Source organism: Triturus cristatus, chromosome 4_1 (genome assembly GCF_964204655.1).
Source record: "Triturus cristatus chromosome 4_1, aTriCri1.1, whole genome shotgun sequence".
NCBI lineage: Eukaryota > Metazoa > Chordata > Amphibia > Caudata > Salamandridae > Triturus > Triturus cristatus.
Window position 1 is genome coordinate 1041715681 of NC_140585.1, and position 23369 is coordinate 1041739049.

Genomic DNA, 23369 nt, shown 5'->3' on the forward strand with positions numbered 1-23369 from the left:
GTGCTGTACTTCATTGATTTTTTTTATTGTTACCTTTAGGGTCTATACTTGTAATTCTAAGCCTCTGTAGGGGTTTGAAACAGCTCAGAGAACTGACATCATTGGCATGCTACGCCGCTTCTAGGGAACCACTAAATCACTTTGGTGATACCAGAGAGCACCACCTAGTGCCAGTGATTTAATTGCTGGAGAAAAAAAAATATCCAGGTCCAGTCTGGCACCTGAGAAGGTGAAGTGATGTAAATGTGACTTCCCTAATAGACTGTTTACTCAGATCTAGTTAGATTTGTGAATCTATGGAATATAAGGCTTACTTCAGAAGTCTTCACTTAGCATCTTTTCCACAGACCTAAGTGTGCAAAGATTTTGCTTTGAGCATCTTTAAAAAAATGGTGACTTTATTGATAATTTGTGCCACATATATCCTTGTTTTGAGACAAAAATGGATCTGCATAAACAGTACTTTGTATAAGACCTCATTTTCCTATGAAATGCCATTTTGCATAGCCCTGTTCTGAAAAATTTGAACATTTTCCAGCATAGAAGTATGTCCCAAATACACTAGCTACATGAATCCTATTTTCATGGGTCGTTTTTGGCTTCTGTTGAGGTGATCGTGCTATGCAAAGAAAAAACTTGAGTTTTTTGCAACCATGCCAAAGGGCGAAAATCCAGATTTATGCCAAACTTTAAGGGAAGAAAAAACTTTGCTATTAACTTATGATTATGCTCCAGCATAGTTAATAGGGTTGCGCAAACAATCGATATTTATATAGTAGTACTGCTGGAACTGAGAACATTTATCATCATTGTAGAAGAATTCTGTTAATTTATTGTGATTTTTTTTTTTTTTTCCTAGCTGTAAATCCATTTGAAGAGGACACAGTGGATTCAAAGTTTGTGGAGGAAATGGGGCTTAAACGAACCAGAATGACACTGAGTCTATGAAACGTCTCCATTGCTTTCCACAATAGGTTCGCAGTTCAGATGGGTCTTCAGTTGGACTCAAGAGACAGTATTTAAAATGTGTGTAGAAGAAGCACAATTGTATAAGGGTCATTTTTCCTACTTTTTCTACTCTGACAGAAGAATAGTCATGTTCATGAAGAAAGCATTATTATTGTGGAGCATTGTGTGACTTGGTGCGTACAGGACTATTTGTTTACACGTGTAATCCTTGGTATTCTGACCACAACAGGACAGTGTGTCTCATCATGCAGCAGAAATTAGTATCTGAAAACGTACTTCCTTGATTTATGTGTAAACTTTAGTTTTCATTGTGTTGTCTGTAAAATTGTCGATCTGATTTTTCAAATGTGCTTCAATTGCAGTCAAAATTGGTCACATATGCCGTGTAATATTGAAGAAGAAAAAATAATTCGATGTTTATTAACAGTGAAGTATTGGTGGTTTTAGGTACCGCCATAAGGAGAATATATTGTAAATCAAATGTTTTGCATATCTGTCCCTTAATTGTCAGGGTTTGTTGCTACTGGTTTTTGTCCACAAACACGTTGTTGTAAGTTTGACGATGCTATCAGTGTTGGTAGGCGAGGACAGCTGCAGTTCCGGTTTACTCCACAAAAGAAAAATTACGAAATTGCAATTTAAGCAGAACTAATGTAAATAACTAGTTGAATTCCAAAACTATTCTAATAAATGAAATGGCTTTCCCCGGATAGAGTTTATCTATTTCCATTGGTAGTGATCGCACAACCATAGGGAGCGTAGACATTTTATGTCTCGGTAAAAGTCTGAACGGTGTTTTTTAAATTCCATCTCGGGTGATAAAGGAGCAATAACTATGGATGTATGTTATAAAATATCTTATTCTAATTAATGATTGATATGGGCAAAAAGTAAACATGCTCAGTTAACTTTTAAAGAGATTTTGCTTCTTGGATTTCTGTTACAAAAGGAGCAATTATTTACCTAGTATGCAAATATTTTCTTTCCACTAATGGAAGGGTTCCCACTACAATATTTTGGCATCCTTCACTCTGAATCTGTGCTGTAAAATGTGTTTGGTCGTTTGGCATTAAAACGCAAGTAGCTTAGTCCACGATCTCTAAACAACTTAAAAAAAAAGTATATTTTCAAGAGGCAAAAAACAGAAAATATTAATACTCTGTTTTACTACCATACGAAGATGTTGAAAAATACCTTTTATTGAACTAATATAGTCAGTCTCCATTTCAAGAGACCGTTTATTTGTCCTTTACACAGTTTATATGCTTTTTACATCATTCCTGAAATCAGTTCTAGAGCATGTATATGCACCTACGCTTTTCATAGTAGCATACATGTTTATGGTAAATATAGTAACTTAAAATACTAATTGTGGGTTTTAAAATCTGTACACTGATAAATGTTACAATTACAACAAAAACATGCTCGATTTAAGGGTCAGACACTGTTTAGATTTCAATTGGCTTTACGATTGGTTTCCTTATGTGTCTTATATTTGAGCCTGGTTCGCTCGGTTTGAAAGGAGCTAGTCCACCATAAGGTCGTGGCAGAGGCAGTCGGGTGGCATCGTCCGGAATGTATGCATTTGGCCTTTGGTCAGCTGTGGTATATACCCCACTTGGCAATAGATGTTGTTCCTCTTCAAAATTAATCTGCAAAACAACAAATGCATGTTATAACTAGACAGCGAACATTTCAGGACTGCATGCCAGACATAAGCACCCCACCTCTTCACCCTCCTATTCCCGTCCCTATTCAGGGTTTATTTTCGATTTTCATCATTGTGTTTGTAATCAATACGAAATCTGATTCAGTGCGGTCACTTTACCATCACCAGATTCTCTAATCTAGTCTAATATGCTGAACTAAGCAAGGATAATTTAGGCTTCTGGATACCATGTTTGAAGATATGCCCTGTCTGGGCAGGCACTGGCCGGCTCAGAGCACAACAGCAGTACATGTTGTCCCAAAAGGAAAGGATGTTAAATACTTGATGATTCTGAAAGCGGGGGAAAGCATCCCTTGGTGGATTCCAAGTTTGGCAATCCACTAGGTGTTTATTTTATCTTCTCGTTTCCAACAAGCATAATAATGAACCCTTTCAGATTGTGAACCCTTGCCTTAAAGGACCCCATGAACCATTTTCTAGTTCATAATGTAGGTTACTAGAGGTGGCGGTTACCACCCTTCTCCAGAAAAGCGGATGCTGTTTAACATTCCTCTGTCCACTAAGGCAAACTAAAATAATCTACCCAAAAATAGTTTTCTACTTCTCGTTCATTTTGTGATAGTTTAAGGCTATGTAAGGATTACTCATGCACAAGTCATTATAAATTCATCACATTTCATAAAGTAAACATTAGCATTGAGAAGGAACATTTGTATAGCGTTGACTTTATTGGATGAGACCAAGCTTTGTACTAGACAAGACCCTTTATAGAAATGCATCTTTAGCATTAGAAGTTAAAACAGTTTGTCTGTGAACAACGTAAATTGTTCAGCATTAAAACTCAAGCGCTAAAAGGTGTGAGCATGTTTATCAGCATTACTGTCAAATTACATTCTTTCAGAAGTTGGTGTAAATATTTAGGCAGAATATTTCACTTCAGAGTTGCACCCTGCTCCCCAAAAGGTTTACACAATTGTACAATAGATGGAAACCGGTTTTCCATATAGAAAATTTTAAGTATATGTACCAGGTATAACAATGTTTCAAATTATAGTGTATATCTGAATATATATTTATATATGGTTTGTAAATGTTTAACAATAATAACTCCTATTTTTATAACAATGAAATAAAACATGTATTTGTAATGTTTTGTCCAAGAACTGGTTTTTTTGCTTTCATTTTTTGTTACATGGCCCACTTCTTTACAATAACTAGATTCTAAATGTTGTGTTGAACTGTTACATTATTGATTACTTTTATATGACTGTTATATGGATCACGCCTGGGCTACTGTGCTGTGCCGTCAGAGGTGAGGAGGGCTATGCCCACGAGTGAGCTAGCTCAACCTACCCTGAATCGGTGATCTGAGATGAGTGGCCCTTCTGGAAGGAGCTGGGGGGCCCTTGTGCTGGCAGGCCACGGGGCCGGGCTCTCTGTTGACCTGCCCCAGGTGGGGGTGGTCGGCCCTTGATACATGCACCCTGCCTGAACTGGGCCAAAAGTGAAGCTCATAGGATAACCACACTGGAGTGTTGTGGACTTCCAGGAGCTGCCCACATCGTGGTCCTTGAACAGGGAGGCTCTGCCCGGCCTGGATTTGCCGTGTGATCCATACTGGTTTTTTTTCTACACACTGCTGGTGTCTGCCTTTCTGACCCCAGAGCATTTCTTGGATGGTGCTGTTGGGGTCCCTGGGTGTCTTCCTTGCTGGGTCCTTAACCTTGATTTTTGGACAGTGCCCTAGCTTGGAGGTCTATTCTCTATACACACAAGGACCCATGACTCCTGGATTATTTGGTCCCGGACCGCGGCTGAGGCCTGGACACGATGGCCACTTGAAAGGGAAAGAAGGAAAGATCGGTGAAGGCCATGCTGCTCAAAATGCCTGGCTCCCTCCCCGAGGGTCCACACCACAACAGGGCACTGATGACCCTATGGACTTTTGTGGACCAGAGGCCCCGGTCAGTCGTACCTTCATCGAGACCCTGTTCGCATCCCAACAGGAGTATCTCCAGTCTATGAAAAGAGAGCTCTCAAATGCCCTAAAGGAGGTCTGCTGCAACTTGGACTCCCTAGGTGGCATAAGCAGGTCCTTGGAGATCGAGTGTCTTTGCAATCAAAATCTGGATCTCCAGGTTCATAAGGAAGACTTAAAAAAACGCTCCCGTCACAACAACATACGCATTAGGGGCATTGCGACCGGGGCGGAGGACATAGAGGCCTTTGTTTCCGATTTCTTCCATGCAATTCTTGGGGAGGCCCCAGACTTTGAAATCAAACTGGATCACACCCATTGGGTGGGCCCCAAAAGACCGGCTCCAGCCTTGCCGGCCGATAACCTGAAATACATTCACGTCTTTCCACTGAAGGAGCGCATCCTCCAAATAGCTAGGGCCAACCACCCAACATAGTTTAGGGTCCAAAAACCCTCCCTGTACCAGGACCTGGTGCGTCCATCTTTCAAAAAAGCAAGGCCTTCCGCCCGGTCACCTCCTATCTCCGGGCCTCTGGCATATCCTACTTCTGCGGACACCCGTTCAGACTGATCTTCCAGTTCCAGGGGGAGCTTCGCCAAATACAATCTGTGAAGGAAGCATGCAAGCTCCTGGGGATTGGGGCTGTCTCCCCGGATTGGTCGCTGCCAGCTAAGCCAGGTCGGCGTCGCTGGAGCAGCCGTGGTTGGACGACGATCAAGCTTTCAACTCCAGGACTTTGCCCAGACCCTGATACAATGACCAAGAATGACTGGCAATTCTGGCGTCACTCGCAGAGGAACTTTCAGGCCCCTCGTCGCTATGAGTTGGTCGAGAATGCAAATGCTGACCTTTTTGTCACTTTTTCTCCCTCTTGCTGAGGGTATGAGAGGTGGGCAGAGGGGACACTGGCCACTGGTACCCGCTCTTTCTTCTTGGAGAATGACGCTTCGGACACTGACCATTTCCATGATGCCCGTTCAATTGTTTGTTAATATTGTTGGGGACTGTTTGTTTCTGTTCACCTCCTGGGCCCCCACACATTCGTCCCCCTTCAACTTAGCACAGTTGACAGACATAACAACCGCGACACTAAGTGTGGGGTTGTGTCGGGGTCAAGCTAAGGGCCTGGTAGGGGTCTATGGCAAGCCCCCTTATTGTCACCCGCACCAGTATTTCTCATCTCACACGTCTAAAACGGCAGGAGTGAATATACACACTAATTTCAGCCTGCCTATGCCCAACCATTCCCTTTATAGAGTTAGACTTTTGGCTTAATCTATTACTGTGGGTTCCCGCACCTTCACTCTGGGCTCAGTTTATGCCCCTGAGGGACTGGAGGCCTTTCTGCGCCGGGCAGTGTAAGAGTTGGCTAGATCACCGGACCTCTATGTGCTGATGGGATGGAAGCTTAATTTGGTCTATGACAACCAGCTGGACTGCTCGGGCCAATGCCATGGGCAATCTGGGGCTCTGTCCTCGTACGGGACATGGTGGCTACAATATATGGGGGCTGGCAGACATCTTCTGGACACTACACCACCACACTATAGACTATACATTCTACTCTCACGCACATATGATATTTGCCGGGCTTGGCTACTTTATGGGTTCACAAGGCTTAGCTTTGCGGCATAGTCTGAGATCGAGCAGGGCTCGATCTCTGAGGTCACAGTGAGAAGTGACCCTCATACTGGCTATCTCTCCAAACAGGAGGCCCCAACACTCATGGCGGCTGTGCAACACACTATTCCATCGTCCTGCTATGGTACAGCAAATTAACAAGACACTCAGAATTCTTGGCTTTCAATGACACCCCTGATGCGTCCAGCCCCACTCTCTGGGAAACGCTAAACACGGTGGCCCGAGGGGTATTCATAGCGATTTCCTCTGCAGACAATAAGATGCGCAGGGACAAGAAGGATGACCTCACCCAACAGGTTCTTGAACTGTAGTGCATTCACAAGAGAACTGGGATGCCACGGGTCTGGAAACTTTAAACCGCGTTTGCAGCTTGTGGGCTTGGACCTGGACAGGGCGGAACACGCTGTTTTGCAATTTAAACATTCTTTTTTTATGTGTGGGGGACAGATGCGGACGCATTCTGGCTAAGATTGCAAGTACAGCGCCAGGTGGCTACTGTCCAGTTAGTGGTGGATGCGGCCAGATCAGAGTGCAAAGACAAACCCCATTTGTAGACACATTCCACAACATTTATGCTGACCTCTACACAGCACAACAACTTTCTATGGAGGCATCAACGCGATATCTCCACTAACCCCGGACCAGGCAGTTGACCTAGATAGCCCTATTCGCATTGAGGAAGCGATTTCTGCCATGCTCGACTTAAGTCTTAAACTTCTTAAATCCCCCGGCACGGATGGGTTCTCAGCTATTTCTTTTTACAAAACCTTCTGCACTATCATAGCGCCTATACTAACTAGGATAGTCAATGCAATAGGCGACTCCTCTGCTATTCCCCCTTCGATGCTCCTCGCTTCCATTGTGGTCCTTCCGAAGCCTGACAAGGACAAACGGCTTTGGGCATCCTACCCACCAATATCTCGTTTATATGTGAACCTAAAACTCTTTACAGGACTACTTGCGGCTAGGCTTGGGCCTATGCTGCCTGGATTGGTGAACTCAGATCAGGCGGTTTTGTCATGACCCGACAGTGTAGCAACAATACTAAGAATCTACTACACCTAATTGATATAGCGCAACACCAGGATGCATATTGTATGCGGCTCTCTATGGAATGCCTTTTCAGTGTACACTGGCTGTACCTGGCAGCCACCCTCAAACATTTTGCAATTGGGGATCGCTTCTGCAAATGGATCTTTAGTAGCTACACACAACCAACAGCAGTGGTCCGGGTGAACGGGCATTCCTCTGCTCCATTCCCGATCGCCTGGAGTATGAGGCAGGTATGCCCGCTCTCTCCCCTCCTAGTCGCTCTGTACATGGAGCCCATGGTGCAGAGAATGTGGGAAACCCCTTTGATTACAGGCATTCAGTTCGGCGGGGACAGAAACACTGCAGACAATGTTATTGCAACTTTGGAAGACCCCCAGACCTCAATACCAGCTTTTCTCTCTGAACTAGTCATTCTCCCAAGCGGCATGCTTCCAAGTTAACGTACATGAATCACAGGCCCTCTGCATTTCTCTCTGCACCCCCACATGGGATGCCTTACGGCACTCTTACCCGGTCCAGTGGGCGGCATATTCGATCCCCTATTTGGGGCTCCGACTCACGTCCTCGATCCAAGCATACAGACTACCTCAATTACAAACACATGTTTCGTCAAGTCTGCCAGGACTAACTCCTCTGGAAGCCCTATGGCCTTAACTGGCTGGGTCGCATAGCAGCCCTAAAAATGAATATGCTGCCAAAGATATTATACCTATTCCAAACACTCCCTGTGGAGCCCTCACCCAGAATCATCCACACTCTTCTACAAGAATTTCATTCCTTTGTCTGGGCGGATAAGCGGCCTCGAGTCCACAGAGATCTGATCTGTAGACCCCAGGGGGAGGGAGACCTCAGTGTACCAAACCTCCTCCACTATTATCAAGCCACAGAGCTTCAAACCCTTTTGGAATGGTCTTGCAGCGAATTAGAAACGGACTGGCTTTTCATGGATCAGGCCATAGCCGGACAATCTCTATGGAGGATTCCCTTCCTCCATAGAACCAAATGCCCCAAAAATCTATACCGATCTCCCATTACGAAATCCACCTTGAAAGCTTGGGATTCGACCGCGGAGAGATGCGGACTCACTTCTTTCCCCTTGCCCTTGACACCCAAAGTAAATAACCCTGACTTCACCCTGGGTCTGGATACCAAGGCTTGCCACGTATGGGACGGAGAGGGGTGCAGATCGATCGGACATCCCTTTGACAGGGAGGGCCTTCTGTCCTTCAAGAGCCTCCTTTTGGCTGTAGTGGTATCGTTCGGATTCCGGTAGGGCTAGATCCAAGTGCGAAATTGGGTATTGCACCTCTCAATTCACCCTAACGGCCAAAGGCACCTTACCGCCTACAAAAAATGGCTGCGCTCTAAAACCTCTAATGCCCATCTCATTACTGAGCTTTATAACTTCCTGCGCCCACCGGAGCCGACGTCCAAATCTCCCGGGCAAAAGCGCTGGGAATCAGAACTGGGCCTTACACTAACTAAGCGGGAATGGGGTGATATTTTCCACTGCGCGGGACACACTGCTTTCAATGTCTCTAGCATTGAAACAGCGACCAAAGAAGACACTTATTGGTACCTCGCACCTCCCAGACTACACAGAGGCAACCCAGCCCGTAGGCCTGACTGCTGGCGGGACTGTGGCTCTCTAGGCACACTAACACACTTGTTGTGGGACTGTCTCAAACTCGTGTCCTATTGGGCACGAGTCCTTGATGACATTGACACCCACTTCGATACACAGTTGTCTTGCTTCCTGGCATACATAATTCTTGCCTTACCCAACGCACTTACATTCCCACTTAAGCCACGCAGAGGCGGGGGGCGTGGCTTAGCCGGCTGCAAGATGGCCGCACTCTGAGTGGGCTCTGCCGGCCAAGCCGATAATCCGATCAAAATCCTTCAGATAATTTCGGTTCTGTCACCCAGCACCGTGCTCTATAGACTCACCCTGCTCTAAGGTGTCATCGATTGCTGCCTTCCAGGGCCCCTGTTGGCGCCGGCACGCCGAGATCTGCTGTTGGGCACCCGACGCGGCATCCAGCCCTGCTTGATGGCGTGCGCTCGGCCTCCCATCTGCCGTATAGCCCGAGTCAGCTTCTGCGGGAAGAATCGTCTATCTGGATCAGCTCTGCAGTTCTGCCTCCTCGGACCCGGTGAGTCGCTCTCCATTGGGGGTTCCTTGGGGTGGGGGGCGGAGGAGCGAGTGTCGAACCGTGGGGCCCGGGCCTATGCTCTGAGCGGGCGCCTTCTTCCATGTCTGGCCACTGCTGCATTGGTCCTGGGCCCTGCGACGCCCCGCTGCTCTACGCCCTCACGGGTGCGGGCTCCCGGCTACCCTTCCTGACTCCCAGCCGCTGGGGCCGGATCTGCACCGCTGCCTTCTGCTGGTGAGCTGCCGTGTTCCTTCACCTTGGTCCTCCACTGCTACCTGCGCAGCCCGACGGGGCCTGAGACCCGCATTCTTCACCTTTTTCTGAACCTCGCTGCTTTCCGGCTGGACGGCCCCCCTCTGGGCCTGGCTTCGCAGCGGGCCGTCGATGTCGGCGATCTGGCTTCCTACTCCGTCCACCTCCTGCACACACCGGCTTGCAGGATCGCCGCTTGGCCCGAGTAACAGCTGCTGCCTGCCGCAATAGGTGCCCCCTCACACTGGCCGAATGTCCTCCCCTCTCCTTCCATCACTGGACTCGGTGCGGGGTCGGCCTCCTGGAGACCGGCACTCATTCTCTGGAGCTTCGGTGTTGCCTCTCTTTCCCCTGGGACCTTCATCTCCTGCATGGCCTACCTCCCTGCCGAAGGGTCCTGCTGACGCCCGCAGCACCTGCACCGGCCCACTCCGCAGCCCTGGGTTACCTGCTCCCTCCTCACTGGACCTTCCTGCTTCCCTGACACTGTGTTTGAATGCCAATCCTCCTGGTAGGCTCGGTTGGCCGTGTGGCCTTCCACTGGCATCGGCCTATGCTTTGCACCGGACTACCACCACCATTTTCTGCGTCCATTTCCGGCCAATCTTGCCACCCCCTGCCTCCTCACCAACCGTTCATCTGCTCCCCGGTCCATTGCAGTGCCGATCCGTGGGACGCAGGGGTGCTCAGCTACGGGGCGGACGGACCCTAAGCAACCAAAGTTGGTGTTCAACCAACGCAAGTCATCACGACAGGAGGGAGCAGTCATGAACGCTGCAGAGTCCGCTGCTCAGCCTGAGACTGGCCTAGCTCATAAGGATCAAGACCATCATGCTGGAAGTGAAAACCACAGTCACTGGCATCGCTGACCAGCTTGACCAGCTCTCCGCTCGTTTGGACACTGTTAAGGCTCGAGTGGACTCATTACACATGGCTGACCCAGCTTGAGGCTAGGGTGTCCGACGCGGAGGACGCCGCGACCCGGGATCGCCATGCACTCCTACAGATGGACAAAGTTCTGGAACTCATTAAAAATAACAATGAGGATTTGGAGGCTCGCTCCCGCAGAAGCAACCTCCGCATCACAAGTGTGCCCGAATCCTCCAACATAACCAAGATGGAAGATTGTGTTGAGCAGCTGATTCACAACATATTTGGGGAGGTCCTGTCACCTGTGTTCATCGTCGAGTGGGCCCATCGCTCTTTGGGTCCTCAGGCCGAGCAGGGAGGCCAGGGCCAGGCCATTATCGCCAAACTCCTGAACTTCAGGGACCGCGATGCGGTCCTCCGAGCTGTCAGGGAAAAGGGGGAAATTCGTCATCAAGATAATCTACTATCCTTCTATCCTGATTACACCATGGCGGTTCAGCCTGCTCGTCCTTGAATTTCTCCCTGCCAAATGCCTGCTGCAGAAACATTTCCTACTCTCTGGAATATCCAGCCAAGCTGCGCATCAGGGATGGCTGGCAGGTTCACACCTTCCTGGAACCCAAAGCAGCTCTGACATATGCCAAAAAACTCGACAAATCACAGCGCCCCACACCTACCAACTCCCAGACGGCTGCTAATGGCAATCTAAGTGACAATGACTAATGGCAACGCTCGCTCATTCACTCCGACTTCACGATCCGCATGGCACGATCTCTCCATTTCTGGTCCTAGTTCCTGTTGCTAAGCTACGGCTCATGTACTGACTCACATCTGTTGACCTCAGACTCCTCAGCTCGTGGGCCCTGCGGGTCTTTTCAGCTGCTGTGAAATTAATGCACTCATCTCCATAGCTCTACACTCTTTTCCAGAATATAGCAATGTTATTCTCTTGTTTTGCATCTAGAGTGAGTTGCGAGCCCCCAGATGCGGGGTGCTCGGTTGGGTCTCCCTTGCCTTCTTCCACAGTCCGCCTTCACCTACGGCTTGGCCACCTTGTCCTTGCGGCAGGGGTGTACGCTGATCTGAGCCCGCCTCTGTGGGATGATTCTCTTTACCTCTAATTTGGTTTTCCCTTTCCCTGTTTGCGATTCCCTGGGTGGGTGGGGATGGTTTCTCACCCTGATTGGGGGGTTGGTGTGGGTGGTGGGGACTTTCGGGCTATGTTGCCTCGCCTTCGCGGCTTGTTGTTTGGTTTTGTTCTATGACCTCACATGTACTGTTTGCAACAATTCTCCCCGCGCTGCACATCCCACCACAAGCATTTCTGGCTTCCACTTCACGTCAGTCTCCATCCGACATTCATTTCCCTGACTTAACCAGATGACGGCCACTACACTCTGGACATGGAATGTCCGCGGTCTTAATGACCATCGGAAGGCCAGACTTGTGCACGCACACCTCATACACCATAAGGTAGACATCTGTTTCCTCCAGGAAACTCATTTACTCCCTGCTACTGCCTCCAGGTTACAATCTTGGCATTGGGACGAGATCCACTCCTCCTCCTACTCTTCCTACTCCCGCGGGGTATCTATCCTTCTACGCAGAGGACTCCCCTGGTGCACCACTAAAGTCATCGCTGATCCCGAGGGACGCTTTGTCAACTTGCTTGGCACCCTCCTGACCCAGCCTATGATTCTTGCGGCAGTTTACAGCCCTAACTCTGACGACCCAGACTTCTTTGCGCAGGTTTGGCGTCACATATCCTCCCGGGGCCCTGCTGCTTTGCTATGGGGGGGGGGGGGGGTGATTTTAATATTACACCTTCGGCCACTCTGGACCGCTCAGGGCATTCGTGGCACTCTCGAGCACCTTGAGGGAGAAATTAAGGCCCTCGACTCTTCGCACTCTCTCTGCCCCAACCCCGACACTTGCACAGATCCAAGGCAGACTTTTCAAATTAGAGCAAGAAGCCGACGCCGTGCTTTGGCTTCCCTACCTAAGAAGGAAAGCTCCCTGTTATGGAGAGGGCGACCGCCCAGGCAAGGCCCTAACTTATCTTCTGCGCGGGCTCACGCCGCCTCATACATCACAGCTCCGCAGGATAGGGGTCTGGAGTGCACTTTTTATACTCAACTCCGCGAGGGTGGCCACCTCGCATGGTGTCCTGGACCAGTACTTTGACACTCTGGAACTCCTCTTGCTGGGGGACGGCCATCGGGAATACCTCAATTAACCTTTCTACAGGGAGAAGTCTTTAGCAGCCACTAACAGCCCACCCGGGGACAAGGCGCCTGGTTCTGATGGTCTGCCTGCGTCTTTTTGTAAAACCTATGCACCCATCCTTATCCTGCACCTCGCCACCATGTACAATGACTCCTTCAAGGCAGGCCATTTCCCTCCATCACTTCGCGAGGCCCTGCTTACATTACTCTTGAAACCAGACAAGCCCCCTGAGCTTCTGGACTCATATCACCCTTTATCCCTCATCAACATTGAGAATAAGATTTTCGCTAAGCTTCTGGCCTCCGGCCTTTTACCTCTCATGCCCATGATTGTTCGCAGACCAGTCCGGCTTCGTTCCCGGGCGTGCAGCATCGCATAACATCCGCACGATCTTTGCTGTACTCCACCAGATAAACCCCGCTCTGCCGACCGTGGGGGCTCTGTTAGGCGCCATCAAGGCATTTGACACCCTCGAGTGACCCTTCCTATTTTATCTGCTCCCCCGCCTTGGATTTATCCCGGTAATTCTGCGCAAAGTCCTCCTCTTATATACCCTCCCGGTTGCTCGTCTCCGAATAAATGGCCAGGTATCTGAGCCCATTCCTGTTCCAGAGGCCCACGGCAGGGGTGCCCACTTTCACCCATGCTTTTTGCTGTGGCTATGGAACCCCTCGTTGCCAGACTCCGGCAACATCACACGCAGATGGGCCGAGAAGCCCAAACCCGAGCCCTGGTCGTCTCCATGTACGCGGACTATCCTTTTGTGTGGGCATCGGGACCACCAGATACCTGGGCGTCTAGCTCAGTAGGAGTGTGGACGAACTCTGGAAGACTAATTTCGGTTGGGCAGTCGATTGGCTGGAGACCAAGATACCCCTTTGGCGGCGTCTTCCTCTATCTCTGGCGGGGCGTATTGCCATCGAAAAGATGGTAGTGCTCCCGAATTTCTTTGATTCGTTCCTGAATGTCCCCGTTCCTCTTACGGCTCACTTCTTCCGCACACTCCGCTCCCTCATCATTTCCATCGTCTGGGCGTCAACCCAGGATTGCGTATGATATCCTCATGCTCCCCCTCGCGTGCGGTGAGATGGGCGCCCCGGACTTCAAGTTATATGCTCTTAGCGCCCAAGCCAGTTTTCTTCACTTCTGGGTGCACCTGATGCCATTCCAACCTCACATGGCGGTAGAGACTGACATGGCGGCCCCCTTACCCCTACAGACCACTATCTTTGCTCCTGCAAAACCGCCCCATGGGGAGATCGACACGGTAGAGACCCTCTGCTGGGCCTGGGACGGTCTCAGAAGGTATTTAGGCTCCCGCTTGCTCTCCGCCTGTGCCTCACATACCACCCGGCCTTTCCCTCACTGCACACGGCTGGGATGGCCAAGCATGCGGCCGGCTTGGGTCTGGTCACTTTATCAGACCTTTACCCCAATGGCGCTTTCTTTTCGCTCCTGGCCGAGTCTGGCCCCATGGATACACTGCTCTATTATCAACTTAGAGCGTCATGTATGGAGTTACACCCCACCTTCCCACAGCCCCCACTGTCGATTGTCGCCCTCTATTTGATATACACGTCCACCTCCCCTCGCAAACTTGTCTTGAGCTCTATGCCGCCACACTAGCGGCATCCTCGCTCTCGGCCAATCGTGCCCGTATTGCCTGGAGCGAGGACCTTGGCATCGACCTTTCCCAGGAAGACAGGCGTCGGGTCTGCCTACAGCACTACAACCAATCTCCTAATTACCGCCTACGCCTAATACATTTTAAGTACTTGCACAGGCTGTACCGCTCTCTCGCTCAGCCGTACAGAATGGGTCTCACCCCCAGTGACAGTTGCCTCCGGTGCTCATCCCCAGCGGCGGGCTTCTCTCATCTTGCCTGACTGTGCCCCCCCCCCCCCGGTATCTGCATATTGGCACGATGTGTGTACCATCATTATGGAGATTACTTCCTCGCCTGTTTCGCCATACCCCTGGACATGGCTACTCTGCTTGGTTAAACACTGCCCAGATGCCACCCGTCGGCTTACGGCGATGCTGCTCGTCCTCACGCGTCGTAGAGTTGCCATACATTGGGGCCAGAGGCCCGCACCCAAGGTGGGTGCCTGGCTCGAGGACGCCTCGTGTTGCCAGACGCTTCTGTCAGAATTTTGGAAACTGATGCCGGTTACGGGCTCACCACGTGATATCTGAGGGCCTCGTGGTTTCATATCTCCTCTCTCGCATTTGCCTCTCACTCTGCGACCTCTCCTGCCCTCCCTGCCGGCACTCCACCCGCAGCAGCCGCCGGTGCTGGTCAGTAGGCTTTCTCCCTACTCTCTGCCGTTTCCTCGCGCCCCTCCCGTTGGCATCCCACCCCGCCCAATGCCCCACCCTCCCTTCACATGCTACACGCTCCGTCACTTATCCTTACAAATTATGGTGTGCTGCTATTATACGACTGCCTTTCTGTGATTGATACCTAATGTGGCCTCCCTACTTTTCTATGTAATTTGCAGAAGTACTGCTTGTCTACCTTGTAACTTGATGTGCACAACTTTCAATTAAGGTCTTTGTAAAATAAAACAAAATTTTAAAAAGTCACGCAGAGGCAGAGCAGTCTTGTTCTAGGTGCAGCCTTGCAGAACATATTATCCCATTGGGGTTCGGAACAGGGCCCCACCTATCAAGGATGGCTACACAGATTATGGCATGTGTTGGGCATGGAATGTATCTCTCTCTCACTACTGAACAAGGGTCTCACTCTTCAGGACCTTTGGCGCTGGTTCCTTACCCTGCTGAGCTCAGAGTACCGCGAGCTTACTTGCCCCAAATACCTTCTCCTTCCACTGCCAACCTTGTTTAATGCCACGCAGATGACCCAGTGCTTCTCTAGGGGTCCAGTAACATTTTTACCTAGCATGGCTGCCCGTAGGGGGAAGGGGGGGTGGGGGGAGGGGTCAGGGATGGGAGGGATGGGCAGGGGGGTTGTGGTTGCTGCATTCTTATGTGCTGCCTGCATGTTTTTATGCACCAAACATTCACCGTACGGACAGCACGCAACAACTCACTCTCACAAATTGCTACAACCACCCACACAACACTCCACACTTGCATGCATGCTTCTCAGCACCTGTTCACTCACCAAACATACCACAGAGATCTGGGACCTGCTGCATGACAATGCCCCTGACCCACTTTTCCTTATGGAAACCTGCACACAGGCGGGATCGCCATCATTCACACGAACATCAGTGACATTTATTAACCTTGCTCATTTGGAATTTGGCTGAATACCCCGTTTGCCAAACTGACAATCCCACTCTGTTTAGAGGAAGGGGGAGAAGATCTGGTTTGAGTCCAGATTCGCTGGCTATGGAACTGGAAAACTAGGTTCGAATCCCAGCCTCTGCTCAACCTCCCCGGATTCTGGGCAAGGCACTAGGGTCCTCATGTAGAGTTTAGCGGAGAGGGTACTCTTTTGCAACTGCATCTAAATACCCTTGGTCTGCTGTCTGATTTACAGGTTGGGTGGAAAATAAGCATGTTAACAATGGAGCATACTCTGTTCCATGTCAGAGTATGTCAACAATAGAGCCAGTTTGTCAGAAGTTTACATATACTACCACATGGCCGATTTAGAATAAACTGTGTTATAATTTTGTTTTGCTGTTTTTCACCAGCACAACTCATGTGGTGTAGGGGTCATTAGTCTTTGCTATTGAAAGAAAAAAAAGAAATTCTGCTTTGGGACTTTGTTAAAAAGAAAAAAGGAAAACCTTGTTACAAGTTTGACAGTCTCCTGTAATGTTTGACTTTGAATTGTAACACATTGCAGTCACGGTGAGTCCTGTCTGTTACTGCCTATGACTAGAGATGTCCATAGGGCTAGCAGATATCTCTAAATGTGGAGTGGGGGTAATCAATCGCCTAAATACTTCATCACTCTGGAGGAAATACCGAACTCTGCATTCTAGATCTGGACCTTATTCTCCCTGTGCCTAAACAAACAAGCATTGGCATAGCCAATAGGTCTCACCTTTGGGACCTTATGTGTTTAGCCAGAACTTTTGGCTATGTTGTAGAGCATTGTGGCTGCTGTACATTATGAAAAGTTATGATAAAAAGTGTTAGGCGTTCTTGTTACCTTTATACAAATGAAGACGACATACACAACTGAAAACCTGATTAAAAAAAGATTTTAACATAAAAAAGGTCTTCCTGTTTTTTTATACTTGCACTGCTGGCAACTTCATTCTGCCTGTTCTCATGCTTGTTTGTTATAATTTTTGTTATGGGGGAGCAGGATATAAATAACAGGGGAGAGGAGGATATCCATGGGCTACCCCAACCCTCCTGTGCCATGGAAGGAGTGGGACATGGAGGAACCCCCTCCCCATTCTGGCCGCAGCATAGTCTTAATTCTAATATGGATGATTGGGGAAGCTGAAACTTTGCTCCCTCCCGCACTTCCAACAACACACAAATTGCTCTGAACAATTTCAAAGCAACAATACCAGTAATTCTGGTGATTAGCCTAGGGGAGTGCAAGCGGCGGGGGGGAGGGGCCTGGAGCGGCAGGGCCACTGCACAGAGGGGGCCTGTTCACGGGATGCGAAGGTCCTGTCTGGCCCCCGGAGTGGCAGGAGAGGAGTCTCAGGGGTGGGGGGCGTCTAAGGCTGAAATACCTCGGCAAGTAGCGGCTCGCCTGGAATCCTGCGTCTTCTGCAGCTTCCAGGAGGACACGGTGTGAGCTCAAGAGAGGGGTTCTGTGCACAAAGGGGGGGGGGGGGTCTCGGAAGAACGGCGGGATCGCCAACACCTGGAACCACACCATGCAGACGCGTTCTAATGCCAGAATGCAAAAATTCTTCTGAACTACCAGCCCCAAGGAGATGATGCTTCCTGGCCCAGCAATGATGCGCAGGGGAGAGGGTTGAAGGGGATACATAGAAGTATCTTCCGGTTCCGTCCTGTGGACGTGTTCCTCAGGGGGGTATATTGCTCTCCAGGAGACAAGAGCATATTGTTCTAAGGGGGCGGGTTAAGCATCCTTTTTCAAGTGTGGGCTTTTTGAGCCAAGTGTCATCACCTTTTATGCAGTTGCAAAGCCTGAGATCTGCAAAAAACTTTCAATATACAAACATACCTTGTGAGTTGGAAATGTCTCTGGCTTCTAAAGTACACCTTGTGGCTTCCTGCAAATCGGAATGAGGAGTGGGCATGAAAGGTACACCCCCACCCCTTCCTTCCAGTCCATAATGCAATGAACCCGTGCTTTATGGCTGTAACCGGGTTTGTAAACTGTTGACAAGTTACCAACCTTTGAAGCAGGTATTACTGATTTCCAAAGTGGACAACTTCCTCTAGTCTATTCGGGGTAGGTTGGAACATGCAACGCTCCAGGACCGATATCTCCCTGGAGCCATTTGCCGGAATATAAACAGAATTAGCCATTCTGAGGGGGCCTTGGCTTGGCAGTCTGTCCCTTACAGGCCTCCATCCCTGCATTTGCAGCCATTTGCAAAGAAACGTGAGATGAATCTTGTCTCGACTATATTAGGGAGGAGCAACGTTTTGTGACCTTGCAAATGGTGGTTTGGGGTTTTCACTGATTTGTACATTTGTGGTCGTGTTATCAAGCTGTCAAAGCAGAAAGTATCCAACAGCTTTGTGACATGGCTTTAGCACCCCAGACCTCTGGTTCACTCCGATACACTGCAAGCATACACAAATGCCAAAGCAAAGCGCTATGAAGGCAGTCGGAGTGAGAACAGAGCATTTTGTTTTGAAGCGTCCTCAGTGCTAGGAAAAGGAGGGAATGAGTTCATGCTCTTTTTGGTGAAGTCATCTTCCTGGCTCGATTGGGCGGTTAGGTCAGTTGATCTTGCTCTGTGGGTTTGCACCTCGTTGCACTGTGATATTCCTTCAACTGGAGGCACTTTTCTTGTAGGGAGCACCTTGTATTTTGGGGGCAAAAAGAGTATCTTGTGGAGGCAGAAGCATCTTCTTTTGTGTGGGAGCATTTCCTGCTGCTCATGGTGGCATGTAGTTCGATAAGGGAGCATATTACACTACATATCATATGGTTCTGCAAGGGCTCTAGAGGAGGGCGTAATGCAGTGCTTGAGACACCATGATTTTCTGATATGGGTCTTGCACACAAGCTAAACTTTATGAAGCTCAGAGGTGAATTATTACCCTTCCCCTCGTTTCTCCCTCAAAAGCTCCCTCTAAGTGTGTAGGTGATTTCAGGATGTGTGAGGCACGATGCACATCTCTGGACTGAAGGCAGTGCAAGTTTCTCACAGTGTCTGTCAGAGGGTCTAAAGGTGTTCTTATTTTTTTTGTTGAAACTTTATTTTTCAATTTTTGCATTATACAAATACAGAAACAAATCGGCATCAATACAGCGTACATAGACATTAAAAATATCAAGGGCGCGTAGCACAACTGGTCACATCCGGGGGGGAAAGGTACCATGGGGTCACAGAAGTATTCAGAAGCATATTACAGTGAGGAGGGAGCATGGGACATGGTAGTGATTCCCAGTGTGCATATAACTGGGGTCAGTCCTCGCACTCCGAGGCAAGGGGAGGCCCACTTCCTACCTCCAACCCACTCTCATCGCCATCAGTTGTATCCCGTGTGGAGGACTCCCTCTCCACAAACCCAGAGGAACACAATTTCCGCCAAACCATGAGTTCCTCTTGCAGCTTTTCGTCCCTTCGGGTGAGTTGCATGTGTGTTTCTTCAGCTAAGGACCACTCTTTGACATCCCTAAGCCAGATGGGCACTTCTGGGCCCCTCTGCCCCATTCAGGTTATAGCTATCCTCTGTCTAGTGAGCACTAGCATCAGCTGTAGGAGCTTGTATGGGAGTTTCCTATTCTTTGGTTTCCGGACCAATGCAAGTAAGCAATTCAAGGGTTCGAGCTGCATCCGAATGCCTGTAGCCGCAACAATCCTGCCCACCACCTCCACCCAGAACTGCTTGACCAGAGGACAATCCCAAGCTAAATGTAAAAAGCCTGCTTTCTCTCTGGCACATCTAGGGTATCCATCTCCCTTAGCAGGGAGATGCGGTTCAGGGATACCGGGGTTAGGTAGGTACGATGCAGGAAGTTAAAATGTGTTAATTTAAACCTGGTATTGCAGGAGACTTTTCGCGTGAGGGCGCCCATGTGTGCCCATTGTTTCACCTCCACCTGGAGAGAGAGGTCCTTCTCCCATGCAGCCCGAGATGGCGGCACGAGAGGGGCAGTCTTGTTTCATAGCCTTGTAGAGGAGAGAAATCAGTTTACGACCTGTACCGCACATGAGCAGGATATCAAGGGTGTGTGTGAGGGGTGGAATATCTGGGAACTGTGGCCAGGTGGTCTTCACTACGTCCTGAACTCCCTGGAAGTGTAGGAATTGACCCCGTCCGAGGCCAAAGTTCTCCACTGCTCGTTCGTAAGTGATGAAGGTCTCATTGGGAAAAAGGTCGGCAAGAACTTGGCAGCCACCCTCCCTCCAAGGCTGAGAGGAGATGTACCGTCCCATGTCTATGAAGGGGGCCAGTATCCATATCGAGAGCTCCCTGTGAAAGGGTGCTTTCAGTAGGACTTTTTCGACAAAACGTTGCCATATACCCGCTGTATGTCGCATTATGTAGGGAAGAGAAGCGTCGGACCCCCTGCCCTGCATCAGAGCTTCCTGCAGTGCCTGAGTATCCACCCTGTCGGAGAGAAGGCGTTTCACCCAGTTGTCCGCGTCTGTCAGCCAGCATGCGGCATGTTGCAGTTGGGCCGCAAAATTATATAAGTCGAAGCGTGGGGCTTCCAAACCGCCCTCCTCATAGCTTCGTATAATAGTGTTGAGAGCTACTCTACTGCGCCGGCCTGCCCAGAGCAGGAACGCGAGCAGCATGTTGAGGGTTTTGAAGACACATGGCTGCAGCGGACATAGGGAATTTTGGAGTACATATAGCACTCTTGGAAGCATCACCATCTTAGAGATGACCAGCCTACCCATCAGTGGCAACGGAAGAGTATTCCAGAATGTCACCAATTGTTGTAGAGATGAGATTATGCGGTCCACATTCCGGGCTAGCGCCTGTGTGTCCGTCGGGGCCACCTGTATCCCAAGATAGCAGAATCCCACCTGTTCCCAATGCAGTCCCAGGTCTGGAAGATCCCCCAGGGGCACCGAGGTCAGTCCAGCCAACGGGAAGATCAGGGACTTACCGCGGTCAAGTCGCAAGCCAGAGACCTCACCAAACCGGTCTAAGTGGTGCAGCAGGACCGGTAGTGCGTCCCTGAGAGAAGTCAAGTAAAACAGAGCATCGTCAGCATATAGGGAAATGATTTGACTCGTGCCATCCAATGTAATTCCCCATCGTTTCATGTCAGTCCTGATCCAGACCGCGAAGGGCTCTATGACCAGGGCAAACAAGAAGGGTGAGAGGGGACACCCCCGACGAGTGCCCCTTCCCAGTTGCCAGTCTTCCGATCACGCTCTCCCAAGTTTAACCCTTGCGCAGGGTGCTGTATACAAAATGCGAATCCAGCGACAAAATTTAGGGCCTAACCTCAACGCGTAAGACCTCATGAAGGTAGCCCCAATCCACCGTGTCGAACGCCTTGGCAAGGTCGATGGATATCAAGACCATATGTTCCTCTCGATCACGCACCTCATGCCTGATATGATTAAGTCGGCGGAGATTCATCGCTGTGTTTCGTCCTTATGGACCAAGTGTGGCATGTAAGGCGCTAATCGGGTAGCCAAGAGCTTGCTTAAGATCTTAACATCTATGTTTGTCATCGTAATCGGTCGATACGATGAGGGCTCATATGCATCTCCCCCAGACTTCAAAATCATGCATATTTCCCCCTGTGCCATGCTCGGGGGTGGGGCGGAAGGAAGGAAGGACTCCACGTTCAAACGCCTCGAAGTAGACCTGCAACAGGAGGAGGGGAAGCGTGCCTGCGAAGGCCTGATAAAACTCCCGTGGGCTCCCGCAAAGCTATGATCGTGTCAGGGGCATGTTCCCTCTGGAGTATCAAAGCCAAAAGTCTGCCTGATTTATCCCCTTACCTTTGAAGGTGTTGTCTACTGTGTGAGGGTATATTTGTCGAGCCTGTCCCAAATGTCATGGATACGTTCCTGGATGCCATGCTCCCCATCCCTCCCCGCCTCGTCAGGCGCCTCGCGAATCTGAAGTTCCAAGAGGTGACGTTCTTCCTCCTGCAATTCCCGTTGGAGCAGTTTCCGGACCCCGTATGTAAGGCCTATTCAGGCTCCCCTTACTACCGCATTGAGGGCTTCCCACTTTGTGTCTAGTGATAAGTCCGCCCGTCCCAATTTAGATCAATATAATAATTTATGGCATTTTCTATGTGATGCTTCCCTACTGGGTCCTCGAGGACCTCTGCTGGCAACCTCCAAGTCCGTGGGCGAGTTATCAGGGCCCCCCAGTCAACTACACATGCCACCGGAGAGTGATCAGATAGAAATCGTGCTTGATGAGTCACCTCAAAGGACATAGACAGGATTTTACTTGCTAATCCTGATGCGGCTAAGCAACTGTATGTATTATGAGTGGACGAGAAACAAGTATACATTTTCTGGGCTGGGTGTCCCTGGCGCCATATATCGTAAGCCCCTATATTCCCCATGACCTCTTGGAGTTTCGTCGTCATCCTAGGTTTTGTACAACTGCGGGGTGGGGACCTATCAAGGTCGGGGGTCTAGGACACAATTAAAATCCCCCATCCAAAGCAATGGAACCTTAAGTTCCGATATCAGAACCTGTATGGACTGGAAGAAGTCCGGGTCATCTGTGTTTGGAGCATAGGTGTTCATTATTGCGACATCCCTGCCATCTAGCTTAGCTCTAAGGAGCAGGTATCTCCCATCAATGTCAGCTTCTACATATTGAAAGGCCAATGGGGTCCCCGGGGCCACCCACACAAGTACACCCCTGGCGTAGGAAGAGAACTTAGAGTGGAAAACCTGTCCTCGCCATTTCTTAGTCAACCTCTGAGCTCCTTCCTCAGTAAGGTGAGTTTCTTGGAGGCATGCTATCGAGACCTGATGCCTGCGGAGGAAGGACAAGACTCTAAATCGCTTGGTGCAAGTACCAAGCCCCCTCACATTCCATCTTAAAAATGTAAACCCCATGGATGGTAAGGTAACCAGTCCCCGTGTGATCCACGTCCCACGTAGCTACATAGGCCCTGAGCCCCAGATGCCGTACATACAATGCCTGAAAAAGAACCCAAACAACCCCCCTAAGAACACCCACCCCCCCCTCCCACGAGCAATATACTGACAACAAAATATGCAGAAATGCCCTTCCCATGCTGGTGCCAGGACGTGCACAGCTGTCCCATTAGCCCAACCACGGCTAGAAAATACTCCACAAAGAAAAGAAAAAACTATAAGAAACCACCTCTCCCCGCCCCCCCCCCCCTCCCCCTAGAATCAACTCCCGACTTAGGCCAGCTGCCACACAGCATAGATCAATGACCCAAACTGCCCTGCTTTACACATGCGAGACAATAGTGCTAGACAGTGCCGCAGCATCCCC

At 49.6% G+C, this 23369-nt stretch overlaps 2 protein-coding genes across 3 annotated transcripts in view; one reads left to right on the forward strand and one right to left on the reverse strand.

The window, feature by feature from the left end:
* The window catches only part of GSAP (gamma-secretase activating protein), a 762740-nt gene extending 758954 nt beyond the window's left edge, over window positions 1–3786 (forward strand). For both annotated transcript variants that reach the window (XM_085654015.1, XM_085654016.1), the window contains one exon: window positions 860–3786. In XM_085654015.1, the coding sequence (XP_085510141.1) occupies window positions 860–948 (89 nt within the window). In that variant the 3' untranslated portion in view covers window positions 949–3786. The remainder of the gene's footprint in view (window positions 1–859) is intronic.
* The window catches only part of CCDC146 (coiled-coil domain containing 146), a 1030007-nt gene continuing 1008788 nt past the window's right edge, over window positions 2151–23369 (reverse strand). The window contains exon 19 of the mRNA XM_085654014.1: window positions 2151–2621. Coding sequence (XP_085510140.1) covers window positions 2418–2621 — 204 coding nt within the window. The 3' untranslated portion in view covers window positions 2151–2417. The remainder of the gene's footprint in view (window positions 2622–23369) is intronic.